Genomic DNA, 24,624 nt, shown 5'->3' with positions numbered 1-24,624 from the left:
TGGAGCTTGCTCAAACTCATGTTCATTGAGTCAGTGATGCCATCCAACCATCTCATCCTCTGTTGTCCCCTCCTCCTCGTGCCTTCAATCTTTCCCAGCATCAGGGACTTTTCTAATGAGTCAGTTCTTCACATCAGGTGGCCAAGGTATTGGGCTTCATCTTCAGCATCAGTCCTTCCAATGAATATTCAGTACTGATTTCTTTAGGATTGACTGGTTGGATCTCCTTGCAGTCCAAGGGACTCTCAAGAGTCTTCTCCAACACCATGGTTGAAAAGCACCAATTCTTCAACACTCAGCTTTCTTTGTGGTCCAACTCTCACAACCATACATGACTACTGGAAAAAACATAGTTTTGACTCTATGGACCTTTGTCAGCAAAACTGTCAAAATTTTTACTGACCCTAAGGCTCGTACTGCAAATCATTTCCTTGAACAAATCAGAAATATTAGTTTCCTTTTCTTCCCCTCCCCTGATAAAGAAATGCAGGTCAAATGCTGATAATATTGCTCTGAGTCAGGTTTACTGTCAACATAATTGCCAAGGCATCTCATAGGATTTAGATACATTCCCCCTGATGCTTCTTTAATCAATTAATGAGTATGCCTGAACATAATTTAGAAACTAAAGATAAAGTAGATATCCCTTTAGATGAGACAAATGATATAGATGAGACATTCAAGTATCTTGGGGTTGTTTTTTTTTTTTTTTTTTCATGTCTTTTACATTTACTTCTTTAGAACTATTCTAGTAAATGTGGCCTAAAATTGACTTTAATTAAATAGCTGGGAAAATTGAGAGTTGAGTTAAAGCCAAGTAAGTTTTTTCACTTCTTTGAGATACAGTACCCTGGATTACCTGCTTCTATACAGTCTAATCTTTGACCTCAAGATGCAGTCACATCCCACATGGTCCCTTAGGTACATGGATTGCCCAGGATGTTGGGTTTTCTGAGCTCTGCAGAGGTCAGGGTGGGACACCTGCTCCCACTGAACACTGAGATAAAACCATTTGCTTTTCACATCTGCCACTTACAGATTCAGGGCTTCCCTGGTGGCTCAGCAGTAAAGAATCCACTGCCAATACAGGAGATTCAGGTTCAATCCTTGGGTCAGGAAGATCCCCTGGAGGAGGAAATGGCAACCCACTCCAATATTCTTGCCTGGAAAATCCCAAGGACAGAGGAGCCTGGTGGGCTACAGTCCATGGGGTCACAGAAGGGCAGACACGACTTAGCAACCAAACAACAAGAACAACTTACAGATTCTACTTCCGTTGTAAAATGGGTAAAAATATTCTTCTCCAATAAGCATGCTTAGGGTTAATTTTCAGATATGAATAAATTAAGCTGAGAATTTGCACATGGGCATGGGCCCTGGTTCCAGAAGGACATCAGCCTTGGAGAGTGGGGAAAGGACAGCCAGCCTGAGTGGCAGGCGAGCCCTCTTGCCTGCAGCATCAACCCTTCCCTTATGTCTTGCAGCTGCAGAACCAGAGCGAGCTGCGGGCACCCACCGCGGAGAAGGCTGCCTTCTTCCTGGATGCGGCCATCGCCTCCCGGCGGGGCAATCAGCAAGACTGTGACGAGGATGATCTTCGCAACTCACACATGCTCTTCACGCTGCACATCTACCAGTACCGCATGGAGAAGAGCGGCAAGGGGGGAAGTAAGTCCGCCTCGACCCCCGCTCCTCCTTGCCCTCCCTGGGAAGAAGGCTCTCCTCCAGGGTAGCCTGGGACCCTTTAAAACATAACACAATCTAAGCCCTTCCCTGGTGGTCCAGTGGTTAAGACTCTGCACTTCCAGTGCAGGGAGCATGGGATTTGATCCCTGGTGGGAGAACCAAGATTTCACATGCCTTGGGGCTCGGCCAAAAAGAAGATATCAAGTAAATGAATTTTTTAAAAGAAATGTAGTACAATCTCACCAGCCTGGGCTGACCTTTGCTTTTGAACATCCAAGAGAAAAGGGCTCGCTTGATAAAGATAATTTACACATGTAATTGTCATGGGAACGTAACAGAACAAACTTTAGCAAAGAAAAACAACCACTTCATAGTATATTTTTGTTCATAAACCATAAAAGTGCTCATCATGAAAGACCAATGTGTCTTATCAAAGCACCCTGGCCATGTTACTAATCATTAGCTTGAATCCACTCTATGAACCCAGAAGAAACAAAATCATGTTTTTAAAATAGACTGTGAATCAGACTTTTGAATAGCTAACCAGATCTTGGCTGCCTCCCTCCCTCAGGTAATGCCCAGCAGTGACATTTCTCTGTGAACACCTATGCCTGGGATGTGCTCTGTGAGCAAGCTGCCCTGCCAGGAACCCAACTCAGTACTTACAGGGTCCCCTCTTGACTGTTTTCAAAGCCAGCACTGCATCACTCCAATCTTTGTCTGCCAAGTAGTATATACTCCATGCTCAGAAGTTGAGTGCCAGCACTCAGCTGAGTGTCTTAGGTGGGACCCTGGGCTGTGGGCAAAGTCGTCCATTAACCTCACTGGGCTTTTCTAAAGCAAGTGTGGCCCCCAACACTTGGCAGGCCAAGTAGCAGCAGCTCTCTGTCCACTTCTACAGGGCTTTTCAAAACCTAGGCAGTTGGCCCCCAGCACTCTCCGACTGGATGCCAGAAAGACAAACAAAAGCCCTGAGTTAGGAGCCTAACCCTGGTGTCTGAAGTTGTGGAGCTAATTGACTATAATGGGAGGCAACCAACTAACCAAATTCCACAGAACCTGGAATTAAGACATGCAGCCTCAGCCTGTGGGTGGGCCCCCCAGTTTGGGCTCCTTGTTGCCCAAAGAGTTGGAAACTGGTTCTCCTGGAGGCAGCTGTGGGGGGCTTCCATGCCCCCTTTCCGCTTAAGGGAAGTGGAAGCTCCCTCCTCCCCCCATCTCAATGCCTTTGTTTGTCCAGTCTTCTGTTATTGTTCCTATTCCTTAATTGTTGTTGTTTAGTTCAGGTTTATGAGGTATAATTTAAATTTAGTAAAAATTATCCTCTTTCTATATTGTTAAATAAATGTTTGCAAATCTGTTCAGTCATGTAACCACCACCACCACTATCAAGATAAAGAACAAAGCCATGGGTACAGAAAAGTCCCTCTCGCCCTAGCCCTCAGGCCCCTCTCCAGCCCATGACAACCACTGATCAGATTTTTGTCCTTATAGTCTTGCCTTCCTCCAGAATATCTCCTAAATGGAATCATGTGGTCCATGTGTGGCCCTTTTGTGTCTGGCTTCTTTCATTTAATATAATGCGTTGGAGGGGCTCACCAGATAGCTCAGCAGTAAGGAATCCGCCTGCCAATGCAGGAGACGCAAGAGATGGGGGTCGATCCCTGGGTTTGGAAGATCCCCCGGAGAAGGAAATGGCAACCCACTCCAGTATTTGTGCCTGGAGAATTTCATGGACAGAGGAGCCTGGTGGGCTACAGCACATGGGGCTGCAAAGGAGTCAGAAAAGACTGAGTGACTAAGCATGCTGCAGTGCATTTGAGATACATCCTTGTAGCCGCATGGATCAGTCATTCACTTTTCTTGCTGCCTGCTCCTTTAGTTTTAACTGGGCCCAGAGATGTGCCCCGCCCTTCTCCCCTATTATGGGATTGTGTAGTCCCGGGACTAAAATCTTGCTAGATACCGTTGCTGGGGTCAGAATTCCACTAATCCAGGCTTGGACCCACAGCCTTGACTACTTATACTGGCTGCTGCCCAGGAATCCAGAGGTACTGGCCCTCACTTGCACCCGAGGAGATATGTCATCTGTCAGCTGATCAGATCACTCTGACAACCAGTGACGGTGATACAGGTCTGGCTGGGGATGAGCAAAACCTTTTGAATGCGAGTCTTTCAGGGGAGATTGATTTTCAGTGGAGGGCTCACATTATGTGTAGCATTTCCATTTAGAATAACTTGCTAGTAGAGAAGGAGACAAGGAATTAGGATAGGGATGAAATGATCCAGACCTTTAAATTCTCTAACAGAGCTTTATCCACAGTTCTCCTAACAATCTGAGAGCTGGCTTTAGATCCTGCCCTCACTGATTTTTCTGGGTTCTATCTTAGCAGCATGAATGTGGGGAGTCTGAAAAAAAATATTTATTTTATTCTTTTAAGCAGCCGGTAATCATTGTAATCAAAGCTTACAGTGGATTCTTGTACTGTCAGCAAAAGGGTGACTTACTGAAGATCTGAATCTGGAGCCAAATAGCTTCCACATGTTTCTGAGCCGAAAAGCTCTGGAGGAAGGATAGTCTCCTCCTCCTAGGTTTCAAACCAAGTTAAAGCAACTTTGTTGTCAGTTTTTCACTTCCTTTCATGGGTCTGCTCTCAATCTGGAATCTGAAAGTAGGGAGGAATCTTGAAAACAAAGAAACGGTTGATTAAATTATTTCAACTCTAAGAACTTAGCTTTCAACTTCCAAAAAATGTAGGCTAGGAGAAGGAACAGGGAAGGCAATGGCAACCCACTCCAGTACTCTTGCCTGGAAAATCCCATGGATGGAGGAGCCTGGTGGGCTGCCGTCTATGGGGTCACACACAGTCGGACATGACTGAAGCGACTTAGCAGCAGCAACAGCAGGACACTCCTTAAACCCCACCATCCACCCAAGTCAGCCCTTCACCAATCCTGGGCACTTATTAAATATTTAACATCAAATTCATTTTCTTTCTATTTGTAAAGTGTGGAAGTGAATGGCTTTTAAATAATAAATTCAGGTTTAAAGAAAAGGCAGATACCATTAATGGCTTCCAGAACCTCGATAGTTACTTTCTAACATGGCTGTGGATGAGAACAAAGACAGTGCAGGCCTCGAGGCTGATGATGGGGTGAGCCCTGAAGGATCTGAGGGCGTCACCTGCCTGCCACAGCACCTGGCTTCCTGTGAGGAAGAGAATTTAGGCCAGAAGGCACATAGCCTCCTAGCCTGCGGCTTGCTTGACCTCAGTGAATTTATATCTGTTTAAAGTATAATGAGATTTGGAGCGTTGTTTAAAATGGAAATTTTGTTTACTTATATATAAGTAATAATCCCTTTGGACCTGGGAGCCAGAACTCAATTAAGGAAAAGTTTATTAATTTGTCACCCTACAGGGAAGCAGAGCAAAGCAAACTGCTGGTAACGGGCCCTTAGACGTGAAGATGATGGATCCAAAGAGTTCAAATTAGTTGTCTGCTGTAAGAACTAAACACACCATGTGTGTATAGGCACCTGGATCTTATACACATATATGCATTTTATAAACACACACATACGCACATGAGTGGACCGACGAAAATGTTTTCAACATGTCCAATCAAGATAGAAAAGAACATTCTGTGTTGATATATCACTGCTTTGCAGATAGCACTGGGTTAAGCTTAAAATATTTCCTGGTTTAAACGTTGTTGGAGAATTAGTGAGGCTGATTCTTCACCCAGCACAGAGCCTTCCCCCACTTTGCTAAGCTACCTCTGTAAAGGCTTGAGATTCCCCTTGGAAACGGCACTATTGAGGAAGAGACCCTAAAACCTTAGCAGTCAGGAGTTGCTCCCCATAAAGGTGAGTGAATTAGGAGTTCAAAGCCAGATGGTACTGGTGATACTTGAGTGGAATAAGTTCACCGTATAGATTTTTACAAGTCCTACTGATTAAGATGATCTTTAAAAGCATTATTTTGATGAGTAATCTCAGTTTGCAAGCAACTTCTACCCAGGGTTAAGAATGACACTAGGTCTCTGATTTGTTCATTCACTTTATGCCTCCAGGGGAAGAAGTGTGGAGGCTGAGTGGAGGCTGGGCTGGCTGTGTGTGCAATTGTGTACAGCACACAGGCCTCCATCTGTGTGTGTGCACATGAACCAGTGGACGAGGACACGGACACTCCCTGCCTGCACTCATCTGCTTACAAGTCTCATCAGACTATTCCCTTAATCTTGGTTTCCTTTTGACCACCAGCCGCTCTTTCCTGTGTGTCTTGGAATGGCTTGAATCAGCTGATGTTCTATCCAGGGCTATGCAGTCCATAGGACTCTAGAGATCTGTTATTTGGGTGTTGAGTGTGGGAAAAAGGGATCGGGAAATGTTGCTTTTAAAAGAGGCAGACCTGGGCCTCTGTTGTCCATCATTGCAAAGCCCTGTGAAGCAAGGATGGCCACACATGAGGGCCACTGCAGGCTCTCACGTTCTCCTTGGTCAACAGCGAAATGACAGTTCCGTGTTTTGAGATTTTTTAATATGATTTTTTTTTTTTATTTTATTTTTAAACTTTACATAATTGTATTAGTTTTGCCAAATATCAAAATGAATCTGCCACAGGTAATCTTGGGCCAGGAGACAATTTTCCAAACTCTGCAGTCTGGGATTCCTACAGTGATGCCTCTTGGCCTCCCCACCACCTCCCCCAGGGCAGCTGTTTCCAATCTTCTCTTGGAGCCTGAGGCCCCTGCTCTCTCTCTTTCAGTGGATAACCAGCCTCCTGTTTAAGGAGAACAAATCAGTCTGGCTATGGCCTCAGCTTCTCTCCTCTTAGCATCCAAACCCCCTTGTCCGCGTACCTCGCTTTCCCCCACTCCTTTCCCATAGACCTGCTCCCTCCCATCTCTTTGTTCTTCATCCTGTCCCCTTCTGCCTCTTCTGGGACCTCACCAACTGGGACCCCCATCAATCATCTTTTTGTGCTTTTATTTTCAATCTCTTCTACCACTAGAGTCAGGGCTGCCTCCTCTTGGAAGGAAAAGAAGGGAAGGAACAGTAACATTGATTAAAAAAAAAAAAAAAAAACTTGTCTGGGGACTTCCCTCGTGATCCAGTGGCAATCTGCCTTGTAATTCAGGGAACTCGGGTTCAAACTCTGGTTGGGGAACTAAGATTCCAGGGTTAAGAAAGCAGCAACTAAGCCCATGAGCCTCAACTGCTGAGTCCGTGTGTCACACCTAGAGAATCCATAAACCACAACAGAAGATCTCGAGTGACCCAGTGAAGATCCATGTGCCTCACCTAAGACCCAATGTAGCCAAATAAATAAATAAATATTTTTTAAAAGCCTTGTCTGAACCCCACTTCTCCCTTGAGCTGCCTCTCCATAAGCCTTTCAGATTCTCCCCTCTGGAATATCTTTCTCCTTTAAGTCCCATAGCATTTCGGGGGATGTTAAGCCACTGCCTTATATCTCAGTCATTCTGGGCTTGTCTCAGCCCCCTCAGACAGACTACAAGCTCCCTGAGGACAGAGTCTCCTATCACCTGGCACATTGTCCTCTGCAGCCCAGGAAGGTGCCTGGACATCAGTTCTTACGTGTCCTGCCAGATGGCATGTGTGCTGTATATTAAACAGTGAGTGAATTTCTTCCTTACCTCATTTAGCTGATTCATAGAGAGGTGATGGTAGTGGTGGTTTAGTTGTTGAGTTGTGTATGACTGTGATCCCTTGGACTGCAGCCCGCCAGACTCCTCTATCCATGGGATTCTCCAGGCAAGAATATTGGATTGGGTTGCCATGCCCTCCTTCAGGGAATCTTCCCAACCCAGGGATTGAATTCGGGTCTCCTGCATTGCAGGCAGTCTCCTGCGTTGCAGACAGATTCTTTACCCACTGAGCCACCAGGGAAATTTTCAGAAAGACCATCCTCTTACCCTTTGTGGAAGCAGGTGATGTGAGTCCAGAGAAGCCGTTTCATGCAACACAGTCAGACAGAACTGATCAGTTAACTGAGAAAGTTAAGTTAAAAAGGAAAATCATATTAAAGGATACATTCATGTCATAAACATTTTCAACTTAAAACATACAATTATGTGTTTATTCTTTGTCTTCTGATACAGGGCCATGGTTTTCTCTTTGAGATGAGTTTTCAACTTTAGATTCTGACTTTTATAAACCACACTCAATATTAATAATAGTCTGGCTTTTGCTTTCAATTTCTTCTGAATGATTCAAGGACTTAAGAGACACTTGTGCAGCTAACTGGGTATAGACTTTTTCTAGATTCTTGAAATTTTTTCCACACTGTAATTTCTCATTCACACCAAAGTCAGTATCTTTTTTCAAAAGCTAACTCATTTTAATCACACCTTTCCTAAGCATTGATTTCAGTGTTTTAGAAACATTAACTCTTTACATAAACATATTTTATTGATTTACATAATATTTTATTATTTTTATTTAAAATATTAAGTACAAGTGGCATAGTTAGGTTTAGGAGGAAACCCAGCTGACCTGTTGATAAGTGTACAGTTCATGTTTTTGGAGCAGAAGTGCAAAGACGAGCTAAGGAACAGTCACCACACATCACAAGCCTGCAGTGTGCTGTGGGCATCAGACATTGTGCCTGACACAGCTGATGGAGGGCCTGGGTTCACCTGGTCAGGTGGCAAGGCCATTGTTCCAAAAGTGTGCACAAGAGATTCACCTGTGTAGCCTTCCAGTGAATCCCGATGCCCATGCCATACTCCAGACTGGTTAAATTAGAAAGCCTGGGAGTAGGAGCCAGGCGTCCATATTTTATAAATACCCCAGGGTGATTCTGATGTGCAGCCAAGTTTGGGAACCACTAAGTTATGGGAAAGTGAGTTAAAAGAGTATAACTGTAAAAGTTAGCTCTGGATTTTCATCTTAGATTGAGTTTTAATTTTATATGAGACTTTGAGTGATTTGTTTAACATCTGTGAACCTCAGTTTCCCAATTCTTGCCCTACAGGATTATTGTAGGAATTAAATGTTTTGGGGAGAATTTAGCGTATCCTGGCTCCATGAACATGAGTTGGAAGAATCACTCGGGAGTGGGGTTAATTAGTATATTGCTTCCTGTGGGAGAATAAGGCACATGGGTAGTTTCAATTGGTCAAAGTCTAGACTTGAAATATACGTATTCAAATATAAACAGTCTCAAAGCAGACTGGGTTATGTTCCTAAACCTTGCAGCTCAGACCTCAAAAATCTGAAAAGTCCACAAGGAACCTGCTTCTTACCTGCTATTAATTATCACCTATTGTTCATTGATTCTAGAACTACTTTCTCTCCAACCATGGGAATTCTTGGTAATAGCCGATGGCCTGTGCTCACTCACAGTGTACCATTCCGGATTCAGTACTGTGTGTGAAGTTCAGAATTCTGTGACTACTGAAACTCTGGTGGTTATAGAGCAAAGTTGATTTTACATTGTTTAAAATATGACTCTCATTTTGAGTCATGCAGGTATAATTACAGGTATTTTATAATATTATTCTTTAGCACAGTCTAAACTATGCTTTTGTTCTCTGTGTTCTATTTTACTACATGTACATTACGAATTTTATTCCATTACATCAAATGGACTATTAGAGTCTGAAAGTCCAAATTGGTCCCTGTCTTTGCCCTTTAATCTGCAGAGCGCATGAAATATCTGAGCTTCTTCTGTCTATATAATTAGATTGCAAAACAGATGATATTTTGCTTCAAAAATAACTGTTTCCCTTGCACGCTGCCAGTGGCTTGATCCTGCATAATACAAAATAGGATTAAAGAAAAGTAATGTATTATATCTGTCCTATTAAGGATTTTTACTGGAGATAGTTGGAGATAAACAAAACATAACATCCTTAACGTGGAAAGCTTTTTGCCACTGGAGAACCTGAATTGAAATTTTATGTTTTCTATAAACCTTCATCACCTTTTTTGTTAGTGCTAGATGTAAAGTTGAGATGGGATGAGCAGAGACAAGGCTTGGGTCAGGACAGTGCTTCCTGGATGTTTTCCTTGCTCTCCTGCATCACACTTCTCTCATTTTTTCAAGTCTTTATTAATTTTTCTCAGGTATGTTTTGTAATTTTCAGTGCATGTATCTTTTGTCAGATTTATCTCTATTTAATATTTTTGAAGTTCCTGTAAAAGTTATTTTTAAATTTCAATTTCCAGTTGTTTGGCACTACAGTTTAAAAATACAATTATCTCGATCCATGAACCTAGTATTCCATAACTTACTAAACTCAATTATTAGTTCTAGTTGCTTTTTTTGTGGCATCTGTTAGATTTTCTACATAATCATGTAATCTGTCAAGAAAGACAGTTTAATTTCTTTCTTTCCAATCTGGATACATTTTCTTTTTCTTGCCTGTTACTCTGGCTGCTGCTGCTGCTGCTAAGTCACTTCAGTCGTGTCTGACTCTGTGCGACCCCATAGATGGCAGCCCACCAGGCTCCTCCATCCCTGGGATTCTCCAGGCAAGAACACTGGAGTGGGTTGCCATTTCCTTCTCCAATGCATGAAAGTGAAAAGTGAAAGTGAAGTCTCTCAGTCGTGTCCAACTCTTAGCGACCCCATGGACTGCAGCCTACCAGGCTCCTCCATCCATGGGATTTTCCAGGCAAGAGTACTGGAGTGGGGTGCCACTGCCTTCTCCAGTTACTCTGGCTAGAACCTCCCATATAATGTTGAATAGAAAGAGTGAACATCCTTGTCTTGTTTTTTATCTTGGAAAGCTTTAGTCTTTTACTATTAAGAATACTATTATCTGCAGGTTTTTCCTAGACACTTTTTATCAAACTGAGATTATCACCTTTAATTTATATTTTGCCAGCCATTTTTATCAATAATGGATTTTGGAGTTTGTTAAATGCTTTGTCTGCATCTACTGAGACTCTTTTAGTCTGCTAATATGGTGAATTATAATGATAGATGAATTTTTTGTTAACCAACCCTGCATTCCTTGGATTGATTCATTTATTAAGTCATTAATTAATTTATTCATGGTATAAAAATCCTTTTAATATGTTCCTAGCTATAATTTTCTAGTATGACTAACTAGTATTTTGTTTAGAACTTTTGCCTATTTGTTCATGAGGGATAATTGGTCTTCAACTTTTTCCTTGGAATATCTTTGTTTTTGTTATCAGGGTAATCCTGGTCTCAAAGAATTAATTGGGATGTAGTCTCTCCTATCTGGGGCTTCCCAGGTGGCACTAGTGGTAAAGAACGCTCCTGCCAATGCAGGAGATGTAAGAGACACGGGTTCGATCCCTGGGTCAGGAAGATCCCCTGGAGGAGGAAATGATAACCTACTCCAGTATCCTTGCCTGGAGAAAACCAAGGACAGAGGATCTTGGCGGGCTACAATCCATGAGATCGCAAAGTATTGGACACAACTGAAGTGATTTAGCATGCACGCACTCTCCTATTTAATTTTCAGGAAGAATTTGTGAAAACTGATATTATTTCTTCCTTTATAGTTTGGTAGAATTCACCAGTGTGGTTAAGTACACTGCTTTCTCTGTAGAAAGGTTGTTAACTACAGATTCTATTTCTTTAATGGATGTAGGGTTAGTCACATTATCCATTACTTCTTGAGGGAGCTCTGGTACTTTGTATCTATCGAGAAATGTGTTCATTCTTCCAAGTTGTGCTAACTTACCAGCATCATGTTTCTTTATTATCCTTTTTTTATTTGTAGAAACTGTAGTGAGGCTGCTACCTCTTTTGTTCCTGACATGGGAAATTTGTGTCTTCGCCCTTTGCTAATCAGTCATGCTAGAGAAATATGAATTTTATTGATCTTAAAGAATCTGCTTTAGACGGTATTGATTTTTCTCTATTTGTTCTTTAAATTTTATATTTCCTTGACTTCTGATTTTGTGTTAATTATTTCCTTTCTGTGAGTTAATCTTTAATTTGCTCATCTTTTTCTAGTTTATTAAAGTGGAAGCTGAAGTAACTGACTGGAGACCTCTGTTGTTTTCTGATATAGGCATTTAATGGGGTGTCTTACTAATTTGGATATGTTGTTTTTCATTTTCATTCACTTAAAAACACTTTCTAATTTCCATTTTGGTTTCTTCTTTGACCCTAAGTTATTTGGAGCTGTGTTGTTGAGCTTCAAAATATTTAGGGATTTTCCAGGTGTCTTTCTGGATTGACTTCGAATTTAACTCTACTGTGGCAGAGTGTAGTTGGAATGATGTGAAGCCTTTAAAATTTACTTAGACTTGTTTCATGTACCAGAATATGGTCTATCTTGGTAAATATTTTATGTGCATTTCAAAAGAAAGTGTATTCTGCTGTTGTTGGTTGAGTGTTCTATAAATGTCAGGTAGAATGAATTGATAGTTGTTCAAATCTTCTATATCCTTACGGTTTTCTGTCTACTTTTCTGTTATATCAGTTATTGAGAAAGGGGTATTTGAAATCTCCAACTGTAAGTCTGGAGTTTTCTGTTCATTATTGCAGTTCTATCAGATTTTACCTCATATGTTTCAACTTCCATTATTAAAGCATAAACATTTTTGATTGTTCGGACCTCCTGATGAATTTTATCCTTTATCATTATAAAATGTCTCTCTTTCCCTCTAGTAATATTTTTGTCTTAAGTCTCTTTTGTTTGATACTGTTGTAACTACCTCAGCTTTCTTATGGCAACTATTTGTATGGTATATCCTTTTCCATACTTAAATTTGCAACCTATTGTTTCTTTATATTTGAAGTGCCCTGCCCATAAGCAGCATGTAGAAGAGTCTTGCTTTTTATCAAATCCAACAATATCGAGTTTTAATAAGGATATTCAGACTGCTTCATTTAATGGGATAATTCATATGGTGTGGCCCAAAGTATTATTTTTCTGTATGGTTTCTATTCAACACATGTGTTCTTTGTTCTCCTTTTTATTTTATTTGCTTTCCTTTGAACTTACTGAGCATTTTATATGACTCCACTTAATATTCTTTGCTGGCTTTTTAGCTCTAAATCTCTGTTATGTAGTTGATTGCTGTAGGGTTTATTGTATACATCTTTAAGTTATCACAGTCTACTTTTAAGTGATATTATACCACTTCATGTCTAGAATAAGAACCTTACAGTAGAGTATTTTCATTTCTCCACTCCTAAACTTGTGCTATTGTTGTCAAACATTTTAATTTTGTGTGTGTTATACCCACATATTACATTGTTGTTATTTTTGCTTTCACAGTCAATTAACTTTTAAGGAGGTTTAAATAAGAGAAAAACATAAATTTATTCACATGGTTGTCATTTCCAAAACTCTTCATTCTTTTCTGTATATCCTTTGTGATGCATTCTTAAAGCTTTTTTAAGTCTGAAAAAGTCTTTATTTTCCTTTTATCTGAGAATGATACTCTGGTTGGGTGTATAACTGTAGGTTGGAAGTTTTCAGTACTTTAAGAATGTTGCTCCATTGTCTTCTCACCTGTATTATTTCTGAGAAACATCATTTTATCATTGTTCCTTTACTTGTAACATAATTTTCCCCTTCCGGCTATTTTCAAGATTTTTCTCATCATTACTGGTTTTAACCCATTTGATTATTATTTGAGTTATTAACCTGATTCCTGGCTGAGCTTTAGGTCACTGGTCTCTATAACACTCAACCAAAGCAGATAATCACTTATGGGCTATTCATGTTTTAATATGATCAATTTCAGAATTCTGTTACACAAAGGCAGAAATTTCTGTAGGCACATATCTTATTCTATTTTAATAGAAATTTGCCTTCTCTGTTAAATCTCATCTAATTCAGCCAAAAGGAATTATTCCCTTATTTATAGTAGGAATGTCCATAGCTTTCAGAAGGCCAGTGGTGTGTGATGGCGGAATCTATGAGGACTGTGCTATTTTTACTGCTGTATGATTTGGTTGGGCTCTTGTGCTAGATCATGAGCTTCAACCTTTTACTTCCTCTTTCTCCCCCTCAGATTTCCCACAGAGCCACATGAAGGACAGATGAGGGTTTGCCAGACTTAACCAGTCCTTTCTTCTCTTGTCTTCTCTCCTGTGGCAGTGTCTGGAGGCCGCAGCCGTCTGCACCTCATCGATCTTGGCAGCTGTGTAAAAGCTCTTAGCAAGAATCGGGAAGGAGGCTCAGGGCTGTGCCTCTCACTGTCCGCCCTGGGCAATGTCATCCTGGCTCTCGTCAATGGCAGCAAGCATATCCCATACAAGTAAGTGACTCTTCTACTTGAAGCATGGGATGCAGTAAACATCTAGTGACATCTGGGGAGAGTCGTACTGCAGAGGTATGGACCACACTGTCCGTTCAGTGCCCGAAACTGGCCTTCGCTGGCAATTATGTAATGCATGATCTGCCAAATTCAAAAGCTGTGGAAATACATAAATTGGCCCCAATCCTAACATTAGGCTGCTCAAGTCAGAAATAATAGGAAGCTACCTCAGTTGAGGGCTTTAATAACAACTGCCATTGGTAGATTATAGCTGAGGCCTCCCTAGTGGCACTAGTGATAAAGAATTTGCCCGCCATGCAGGGGCTGCAGGAGATGTGGGTTCGATCCCTGGGTCAGGAAGATCCACTGGAGGAGGGCATGGCAACCCACTCCAGTATTCTTGCCTGGAGAATCCCATAGACAGAGGAGCCTGGGGATAAGGTCCATAGGATCACAGAGTTGGACACAACTTAAATGACTTAGCGTGCATGCACTCACATTTTTACCACCACTGTATGAATGCTTTATAGAGATAAGAGCAAGGGTCCTAAGATTGAATTATCATTCCCTTAGGAGTAGAGCTGCCATATCTAACCAATAAAAATATGGGATGCCCAGTTAAATTTTAATTTCAGATAAAAACCAAATATTTTCAGTGTAAGTATATCCCCAGTATTGCATAAGCTATAGGGGCACCCTGTATTTTATGTGGCAATCCTATTTAGGAGAACTGAAAAGCTTGGGGAATTACCACCCACTATCCCATGCAAATGTTTGTTTCACTTCCAAGATCCTTTTCCTCTTTTCAGTTATGCTCCAGAAAGATGAAATTAGAACTGCTCCTATGTCTGGAATAGCCAAAAACTTGCCATATCATCTTTGGCCATGAATGACCCAGCCCTGGAGCCACCCCTCACCACCATCGCTCCAGTTCAGCTTTTCCAATGGACAATGTGGTGATGGGATGAGGGGAACTCTCTCATTTTTCAGGCTCTGCCAAGGTCCAGCTGCACTTTTCACTAGCTATCTGAACATTCACATCTCATGAACTGAGGGCTATAGCTATATATCTTATTTACACAACCATGATAAAAGGCTCAAAATGATATGTGTGTGACAGTTTTTTGTAAAGTGTGTAACACTGTATTCAATAACCAATAATAATAATGTGGTTGAGCCTATACCCACCTATTGAAATGGAAATAACACGTACCTTACAGAGTTGCCATGAGGATTACGCAAATATACGGTATATGGAATCATTTTTTAATCTGTAGGACTTGACAAAATAAAAGTTTCTGTTGTGTAGGTAAGTCAGGCAGTTTTTTCTACAAAAACTGAGATTCAGTACGAGATCTGGAGTTGTGCTTTGCCTCTACCGTAAGTTGATGCCAACACTGTGATTTTGTTCTCCGCCAGGAAGCCCGTTACTAGCCTACTTTGGAGTTTAAATAGAGATTATAAGCCGGTCTGTCTCAGTTCTTGAAATTTGGAATTCTAGGGTACACCCAGAAGTGGCTTTTCCAGCCCTTGTGTGATTCTTTTCTATGAGGAAGAAAAAGTTCAATTTGAAGGTTTATGAAGTTTCATTCAGTATCATTTCTGCAGCTGAATAAAGTCAACTTGTGAATACAAGAAAGAGAGGAAGGAAGGGAGGGAGGGAGGAAGGAAAGAGAGAAGAGGAGGGACAAAAAGGTCTGGAGAGGTACTGTCAAGGTTGAAGATCTCAGAAAGAAAAGAGTTATCAGCCCTTGTTGGCTTCCCTGTCCATAAAAAGGGAAACGTGTATTAGTATGATAACTTGACAGATCATGATGTAGACAAAATTCAAAATACCACCTTATGAGGTCACTGATTATGTATTTTGCTTGTATATTTACATCTCATATATATATATATATATATATATATATATGTCACATTGTTTCTGTGGGGCAACATGCTTTTATGGATTTCAATAAATATTTGTTGAATTGATGGTGGGGGGATGGATAAAAGTAAGCATATGAAATTACTTTTACTTTAGATAAAGTAACTTCCTTTTGGTTCAAGTTGGGTTTTATTATCAACATTAAAAATTGTTTTTGTTCATAGTTCAAGGTCTCTTGTTAAATTAAACCTACCATACACCAGTTAGCCACAACGACCAGCCACCTGCTCGCTTGCGAGGGCTGACAAAATGTGGAAACTCCACTCACCGTTCTCTTCAGACATCTGTTTGCTTCAGCTCCCTTCTTTCCCTTCTGGCTCTGAGGGAGTGATGATTAAAGACACTCCATGTCTGAAGTAGACTGTGTTCAGTCGCTAAGTTGTGTCCGACTCTTTGCGACACCGTGGACTGCAGCACGCCAGTCTTCCCTGTGCTTCACCGTCGCCTGTAGTTTGCTCAAACTCATATCCACTGAGTCAGTGATGCCATCCAACCGTCTCACTCGCTGTTGAAGTAGGCTTATGCTGCTGTTGCTGCTGCTAAGTCGCTTCAGTCATGTCCGACTCTGTGCAACCCCATAGACGTCAGCCCACCAGGTTCCCACATCCCTGGGATTCTCCAGGCAAGAACACTGGAGTGGGTTGCCATTTCCTTCTCCAATGCATGAAAGTGAAAAGTGAAAGTGAAGCTGCTCAGTCGTGTCCGGCTCTTAGCAACCCCATGGACTGCAGCCCACCAGGCTCCTCCGCCCATGGGACCCTCCAGGCAAGAGTAGTGGAGTGGGTTGCCATATAAATACGGTGTCGACATAAGACACAGGCATAGAGTTGTCCCCCACCATCAGGATCTTCCTGATGGGGATTTTGCAGAGCTGCCCACTGCTTGGTGTCAGAAAACATGGTGGCCTGACCACCCAGCCAGCTCTGTCCTCCCCAAACCTTCACTGGCAGTGCACTTGTATAGCCAGTTGTATCATCCCTCAGTCCTTAATGCCCATTGTAATGTGTAAGCTTTTGAAGATCGTTGCTATAATATTGTTTCAGATTCTCAGCCACAGCAGATAGTCAATATTTGGTTCTGAGAATGCATTTGCAAAGTGATTAATCAATGACAAACTACCCTCTTTCAAGGTGCAGGAAGATAAGGCCAAGATTTACTCAAATCACCCAGCCAGTTGGTGGCAGGATCAAACCGCATCACGTTTTACAGCCTCAGAGACCTTGGCAGTTCCTTACCGATCCACTCGCCCAGCCTCATCAAGCTCTGTAATATATTAGCTGCCTTTGCTCTGCACAGCGTGAGGTCTTCAGCACAGCAGGGTGGCCCAGATTTCTTCTATCAATTCAGCACGTGCTCCAAACCCCCATCACACGGCATTTTGTTAGCATACTAAACACCTTTCCCACGTCAAACCCAGTCTCTGCAGTAAGTTCCTGAGATAGGTTTTGTACCCTTGCGGTTTTCCTCTTATTCTTGTTCACTTAAAGGAAAAAAAAAAAAAGGAAAACCAGACTCCACTCTCATGACCCTCCCCCTACGCCCTCCAAAACACACAAAAAAACGCACTTCGTTTGTCACCCTGGACACTTCTGTGCTTGGAACTCACATCACTTGTGTTTGCTTCTGGGAAATTAACTGGAATGTGCACAGAAGGGATAAAGCCTGTCCTCGTTTCTCTTCATCATCGTGCCAGACAGACTCTCTGTCATGTGAGCAAGCCCGAAAGCAAGTTTGGATTCATTACCCATCCCAGGCGCTCCCATGGGCACCCTAGGTGTGCCCTGAATGGTTTTTGACTTTGCAAATGATATTGCCTTTATAAGTGATAAATGCAAGCGCAGAATAGTTTCCCAGCCACAGCCGTGACATAGCTCAGGCTCGCTGGGCAATCCAAGTTCCATCAATCAATCCCAAGTGGTGACACCATTCAGAAAAGCACCTGGGGACAGGAAGGAGACCACCAAAGGCTCCAGCCCCCTTGTCAGACAGGCTACACAGAACTCCCTAAGTGTGGGGAACCTCTTGTCTCGGGGAAGCTGTCATAGTCCTAAGCTTTTTGACAGTGCATTTTGCCTGTTTCCTTCCATTGCTCAGCCATTTGCTGTTCCTCATCATAGCCTTCCCCTTGGATAGATGAGAAAAAATGTATAGTGGCATCAAAATGAATTCCCATGCCAGGAACCAGCATGGCAGGCACACATCACTAGAACTGGTACCCAGAAGGGCCACCACAAGGATCTGTCAGTGTGTACTTGGCTTTGGCTAAAGTCCTGTTATGTCCCAGCTGATCTGTAGGACTAGTCTCTCCAAAGACTTGGAAATTCTAACCACCACCCAGTTCTCTCAAAATAGAATTTTTGGTACCTTCTAGATGAAGGGGAAGCATACCCTTCACACAGTGATGCTTAAAGCCTGAAACATTTTTACTTCATTTATAACTGTGACTCCATTTGGAGAAATAATGACTTCAATAGGTCAAATAATCTGTTTGATTATTTGCCAACAATATGCTGTCCTCTATTTCTAAACAGAGATGTTATAATGTCCCGGCTTCCACAGAACAAGAGGTCATGGAAAGTCATTCTGTGACCCTCTAGTGCTGTATCTGTCTGAGAGCCTCTTCCCAAGTCAACATGAAGCATGGTTCTGCATGAACAGCCCCATGATGGAACTGGTGCTCTGTGCTCTTCTTTTATGGGTTTGGTCTGTGGTTCAGACCAAGACCTAATCCTTGTGTGTGAGAATCCATCACAGACACTCTCTGGGGCTCAGGCATCTGACTCTCTGGTGCCCTTCTTCTCTCTGGGGACGAAAGGTGGAGCCCAAGGCCGTCTGCTGTCATGAGCTTCAGTGGCAAGCAAATACCGCTGCGGGCCACTTTGTGCGCATGCGTGCTGAGTCGCTTCAGGCACGTCCGACTCTGTGACTCCAAGGATTGTAGCCCATCAGGCTACTCTGTCCACGGAGATTCTCCAGGCAAGAATACTGGAGTGGGTTGTCAGGCCCTCCTCCGGGGGATCTTCCCGACCCAGGGACTGAACCTGCATCTCTTATGTCTCCTCATCGGCAGGCGGGTTCTTTACCACTAGCTCCATCTGGGAAGTCCCAGGGGCCACTTTAGACGAGATTATTCTACAGAAGTTAGGGATGCTCATCATCAGGGTCTGGATGATGTGAAAGAAAGGGAGTCTTTCTCCTCCTAAAGCCCTACAAAGGAGTCAGGAACCAAGGTCACATTCAAGAGAATGTGGAGAGATTGTGGAGAAATGACATTTTATAAATAAAGCCAACTTTTTTAAAATGTGAATACCTCATCCATGCTGGAACCCATAGGCAGGATCTCTGGGAGTACCCCAAGATTTCATCAGGCCTTCAGAAGAGTCACATCTCTGAAGAAGGTGGACATTCCTTTGCCTTGTCTTGAGAAATAATTTTCTCCCAGTAGCCAGATAGATGTTGGATTTGTCTTTGCTTTCTCAGAACTGGAAATCCACACAGTGTCTGGGAAGCTAGAGAAAGGAGCTCATGACTGATATGAGCCACAATACTCAATTTCCCTGATTCACACAGGAGGTAAAAGATTTGTTCCTTGGGACCCAAATGCATATTATTGACAAAGGGAAATTAAATAGATATTTTCCAGGAAAAATGCAAAGGGATATTAATTCTCCAGATTTAGTTAAGATAGCAATTAATGGAGAGAAACTCTGAGGAAGAATCTTTGTGTGCGTGTGGTATGAGACACACACATATGCAAATTTAGCAACCTTTAAATGTACGTTAATGCTGTATTATCTCTTCCTGATTTACAGAGAGAACATCAATTTAAAACTATTTTCACAAACACCAGATACCAGTTTATAGCATTCCCTGTTTAGAAATAAAATAACCAAAGTCTCAGGTTGCCAAGCAACTGCAGCAATGATAATTCTTAGTGTTACTGCTTCAGAATATCCATTTTTATACATTTTAATGACTGTTAGGATGCAGAGAAAGTGAGTTCAGAAAATCAGTGGTACATGGATCTTTTGTATGAAATTCTAGCATCTTACTTCCTTTCATTCTTCCCGCCTACCTCCGTTTTCTTCCCTGGTCAGTAGTATCTTCACATTTAATTTTGAAAATTCTCAGAGATCGATATTATTTTCTTAAGAGTTGGGGCATCACCTACCAGTAAGTGAATTCTACCAGGATTATCACAGAACCATACAGGTCACTCAGGAAGAAATGAGGCTGCCTGGGACTCAGTTGGGATCATAAGCCATGGGTTCAAACAGTGGTCTTTCTGTCACTGTCTAACACATAAACTATAAACACATAAAGCTATAGGGACTTCCCTATAGCTCAGATGGTTAAGAATCTGCCTGCGATGCAGGAGACCCGGGTTTGATCCCTGGGTCAGGAAGATCCCCTGGAGAAGGAAGTGACAACCACTCCAGTATTCTTCCCTGGAGAATCCCCAGGGACAGAGGAGCCTGGTGGGCTACGTGGGGTCACAAAGCGTCAGACGCGACTGAGTGACTAACACACACACAGCACACAAACTCTGTGTCATCCTTTCTGTCCCAGGAGGACTGCTTTCTGTCCCCTCACAGAACCTCACTGAATTGGGAGCAGACTGTTAGGCCCCCAACTCAATCCTGATCCTTGGCAGCAAAGCCATAGTATATAGTTTTCTTGGTCCCTCTCAGATAATGAGCCTACGGTTTGAGGACTGAGCAGAAATCAGGAGGCTTCTTCATTTCTCTTTTGGTTTTTCAAGAGGTTCTCTTTGATGTTCAATTTCTGAGACTACTAATCAGACCCTTTTCTCTCTGTATTCCAAACCAGTTGGCGAATAGATGCACGAGTATGATTAGGGGCTTCCCTGGTGGCTCAGTGGTAAAGAACTGACCTGCCAATGCAGCAGGCACGGGCTCGATCCCTAGTCCGGGAAGATCCCATATGCCTCAGGGGAGTTAAGCCCACACACCACAACTATTGAGCCTGTGCTGTAGAGCCCGGAAGACACAAGTACTGAGCCCACACTCCCTAGAGCCTGTGCTTCAGAACAAGAGAAGCCACCACAGTGAGAAGCCTGCACGCTACAGCTAGAGAGTATCTCCCGCTAACCGAAACCAGAGAAAAGTCTTCACAGCAGCGAAGACCCAATGCAGTCAAAGATAAATAAATAAATAAAATTATGTAAAAAATCGTATGATTGGGAATTGAATTCTCCATCTGCTGAATCCTAGCAGAGTGGAAGGAAATCTCCTGTCGCTCCACAGACTTAGACCCCAGGACTCAGGAAGGGGCAGAAACGGGGTCAGCAGAGCAATCCCTTTCCCAGACAACCACATGGCTCAAGTGGAGGGATGTGTGACCTGCAGAGGGGCAGACAGACAGACAGCATTGGGCTGCACGTGCCCATGGCCATATTTAACAGCCTCACCAGTCAGGCCTTTTTCCTCCTGTTGTTCATTCGTGTAGTCATGTCCCACTCTTTGCAACCCCATGAATGGCAGCACACCGGGCTTCCCTATCCTTCACTATCTCCTGGAGTTCGCTCAAACTCATGCTCATTGATTCAGTGATGCCATCCAACCATCTCATCCTCTGTTGCCCCCTTCTCCTCCTGCCTTCAATCTTTCCCAGCAAGACAGTCTTTTCCAATGAGTCGGCTCTTCCTATCAGGTGGCCATTGATGCTGAAGCTGATGCTTTGACTATATGGACCTTTGTCAGCAAAGTGATGTCTCTGCTTCTTAATACACTGTCTAGATTTGTCACAGCTTTTATTCCAAGGAGCAGGTATCTTTTAATTTCGGAGCTGCAGTCACCATCCACAGTGATTTTGAAGCCCAAGAAAAGAAAGTCTGTCACTGTTTCCATTGTTTCCCCATCTATTTGCCATGAAATGATGGGACCAGATGCCATGATCTTAGTTTTTGAATGTTGAGTTTTAAGCCAGCTTTCTCACGCTTCTCTTTCACCTTTATCAAGAGGCTTTTAGTTTCTCTTCAATTTTTGCCATTAGGGTGGTGTACTCTACATATCTGAAATTATTGATATTTCTCCCAACAATCTTGATTCCAGCTCAGCATTTCACATGAAATAGAAGTTAAATAAGCAGAGTGACAATATACAGCCTTGACATACTCCTTTCTCAATTTTGAATCAGTCCATTGTTCCATATCCATTTCTAACTGTTGCTTCTTGGCCTGCATACAGGTTTCTCAGGAGGCACGTATGGTGGTCTGGTATTCCTGTCTCTTCCAGAATTTTCCATTTTGTTGTGATCCACACAGTAAAAGGCTTTAGTGTAGTTGATGAAGCAGAGTAGATGTTTTTCTGGAGTTCTCTTGCTTTTTCTATGATCCAGTGGATGTTGGCAATTTGATTTCTGATTCCTCTGCCTTTTCTAAATGTAGCTTGTATATCTGGAAGTTCTCAGTTCATGTACTGTTGAAGCCTAGCTTGAAGGATTTTGAGCATTACCTTGCTAGCATTTGAAATGAGTGCAATTTTATGGTACTTTGAACATTCTTTGGCATTGCCCTTTTTGTATTGGAATGAAAACTGATCTTTTCCTCCTGTGGCAATTTCTGAGTTTTCCAAATTTGCTGGCATATTGAGTGTAGCACTTTAACAGCACCATCTTTTAGGATTTGAAATAGCTCAGCTGAAACCACTAGCTTTGTTTTTAGTAATGCTTCCTAAGGCCCACTTGACTTACCACTCTAGTATGTATGGCTCTAGAAGAGAGACCATACCATCGTGGTTATCCAGGTCATTAGGACCTTTTTTGTACAGTTCTTCTCTGTATTCTTGCAATCTCTTCTTAATCTCTTCTGCTTCTGTTAGGCCCTTGCTGTTTCTGTACTTTATCATGCCCATCTTTGCATGACAAAGTAAAGAAAAGGACAAAAAGTAGAGTGGGAACTTTGTTTTCATTTTTTCCAAGGGCTTACAGATTCCTAGGGGCTTCCCTGGTACGTCAGCTGGTAAAGAACCCGCCTGGAATGCAGGAGACTCCTGTTGGATTCCTGGGTCAGGAAGATCTCCTGTTGAAGGTATAGGCTACCCACTCCAGTATTCTTGGGCTTCCCTGGTGGCTCAGATAGTAAAAAATCCACCTGCAATGTGGGAGACCTGGGTTCGATCCCTGAGTTGAGAGGATCCCCTCGAGGAGGGCATGCTTGGGGTATTCTTGCTTGGAGAATCCCATGGACAGAGCAGCCTGGTGGGCTGTAGACCATGGGGTCCCAAAGAGTCGTACACAACTGAGCGACTAAGCACAGCACAGCACAGCTGTGAGATTCCTAATTTATGGACTTGCTGAGTCCTAGGGAGAAGGAGGAAATTGCTTCCAGTACTTGTCTCCTGGATTTCCACTCCAATCCAGGTGGTTGGCGTGTGCAAGCGTGAGCCGTGGCTGAGGGGCATTCCACGGTGTGGGTGTGATGACAACAGCTCATAGTCATCCTTCCTTTGCTGTGCATCAAGAACTGCACTAAAGGCTTGCTGAGGATTTAATTCTCCCAACAGCCTCCTAGCATAGGTACTGCTGTGGTCATACTGGTATTACAGATGGGGAAACTGTGACCAGAGGAGTAAGTGGCTTGTTCTTATCTATAGGACTGGTAGGTGACAGAACTACTCCACTGCCTCTGGTATATCACCTCTTCCTGACACAGTGTCCAGAATGGCATGGTGCTCAATCAGTACTTGTTGAAATAAGGCCAGACAATGGATCAAATGTATCTACAAAGCTTGAATACGTGCAGCTGGTTGTAAGTGAAAATGTGAGTCCCAGGCAGGGGACCAGCTGTGGTTAACTGTCCATTCAGGGTCATCTCCTGGCCTCACCTTTTCCACGATGTGGCAGCGAGGAAAGTAGAATAAGAAAGATGAGGCTGGGAAACAATTCCCCCTCCCCAAATCTCAATCCAGTGGCCGGGCTGAATAAGAAATACCACGTGAGATTGTTCGAGTTAGCAAGTGAGAGAACCTTGTTCAGGGTTGGCGAGAACTCGGGCTGACCTTGTTAAATGGCTCTTGAGGAAACTCAACCATCCTGATGCCATATTCTGGGCACCACCAGCAGATGAACTCAGCAAATCTCAGCTATTTCGCAGTCTTCTACTGTTTCTTAATTTCTGTAATCTTTCTTGTGTAAGAGCCTGGAAGTTCCTATAGCCATTTCTTGTACCCTGAAGAGCTTCAGGATGTTCTAATGCTCTCTAAGGACTCAGGACTCCCAGACAGCCCTCCTGCCTGGCTGGGTGGCCCCCTGCATGAGAAGTGTCACCCTCTCCCATTCTGGAGACTGCAGAGGGGCACAGCCTCCCGATAAGACAGTTTCCAGCCCTCTTCCCCCTTAGCAGCAGCTTCTGTAGGTGCATTAAGACACTCCTGAGTGAATAGATTCCTGTCAGAATAGAGAGGTCATCACCCAGTCTGGGTCTGGAAGTTGTGCTGAGCACAAGAAAGGTAAGGTGGGGAGAGGCAAGAGGTGAGAACGATGGCAGGACTGAGGATAACGGGGCGTGCAGTGATGAGCTTCCTCCAACACCTGGCTAATAATCGCAGTTCGGGGCATTTCCACAGTTGGTAGATGAGACTGTCATCTATCAATGGGAATTTGTGAAGTTTCTTCAGGTTCTACTCCCAGAGAAGTATGTGAAACCAAATACCTGTGGTTTCCAAAAGAGAAAGATTGTGTGACATGGGCTTAGGAGGTGATGCTGAGCTGAGACCAGGGAGATGTGGGTCCTCATGCCAGGCCCAGTGCCCACCTCCAG

General features: G+C 42.9%; 1 protein-coding gene across 2 annotated transcripts in view; it reads left to right on the top strand.

Moving 5' to 3' along the window:
* KIF26B (kinesin family member 26B) overlaps positions 1-24,624 on the top strand; it is a 517,632-nt gene that overhangs the window by 430,084 nt on the left and 62,924 nt on the right. For both annotated transcript variants that reach the window (XM_061382452.1, XM_061382453.1), the window contains 2 exons: positions 1,485-1,668; positions 13,753-13,912. In XM_061382452.1, coding sequence (XP_061238436.1) covers positions 1,485-1,668; positions 13,753-13,912 — 344 coding nt within the window. The remainder of the gene's footprint in view (positions 1-1,484; positions 1,669-13,752; positions 13,913-24,624) is intronic.

Source organism: Bos javanicus, chromosome 16 (genome assembly GCF_032452875.1).
Source record: "Bos javanicus breed banteng chromosome 16, ARS-OSU_banteng_1.0, whole genome shotgun sequence".
Taxonomy (NCBI): Eukaryota; Metazoa; Chordata; class Mammalia; order Artiodactyla; family Bovidae; genus Bos; species Bos javanicus.
The sequence above is the reverse complement of the archived record's forward strand: the minus strand, read 5'-3'. Positions and strand labels throughout refer to the sequence as shown.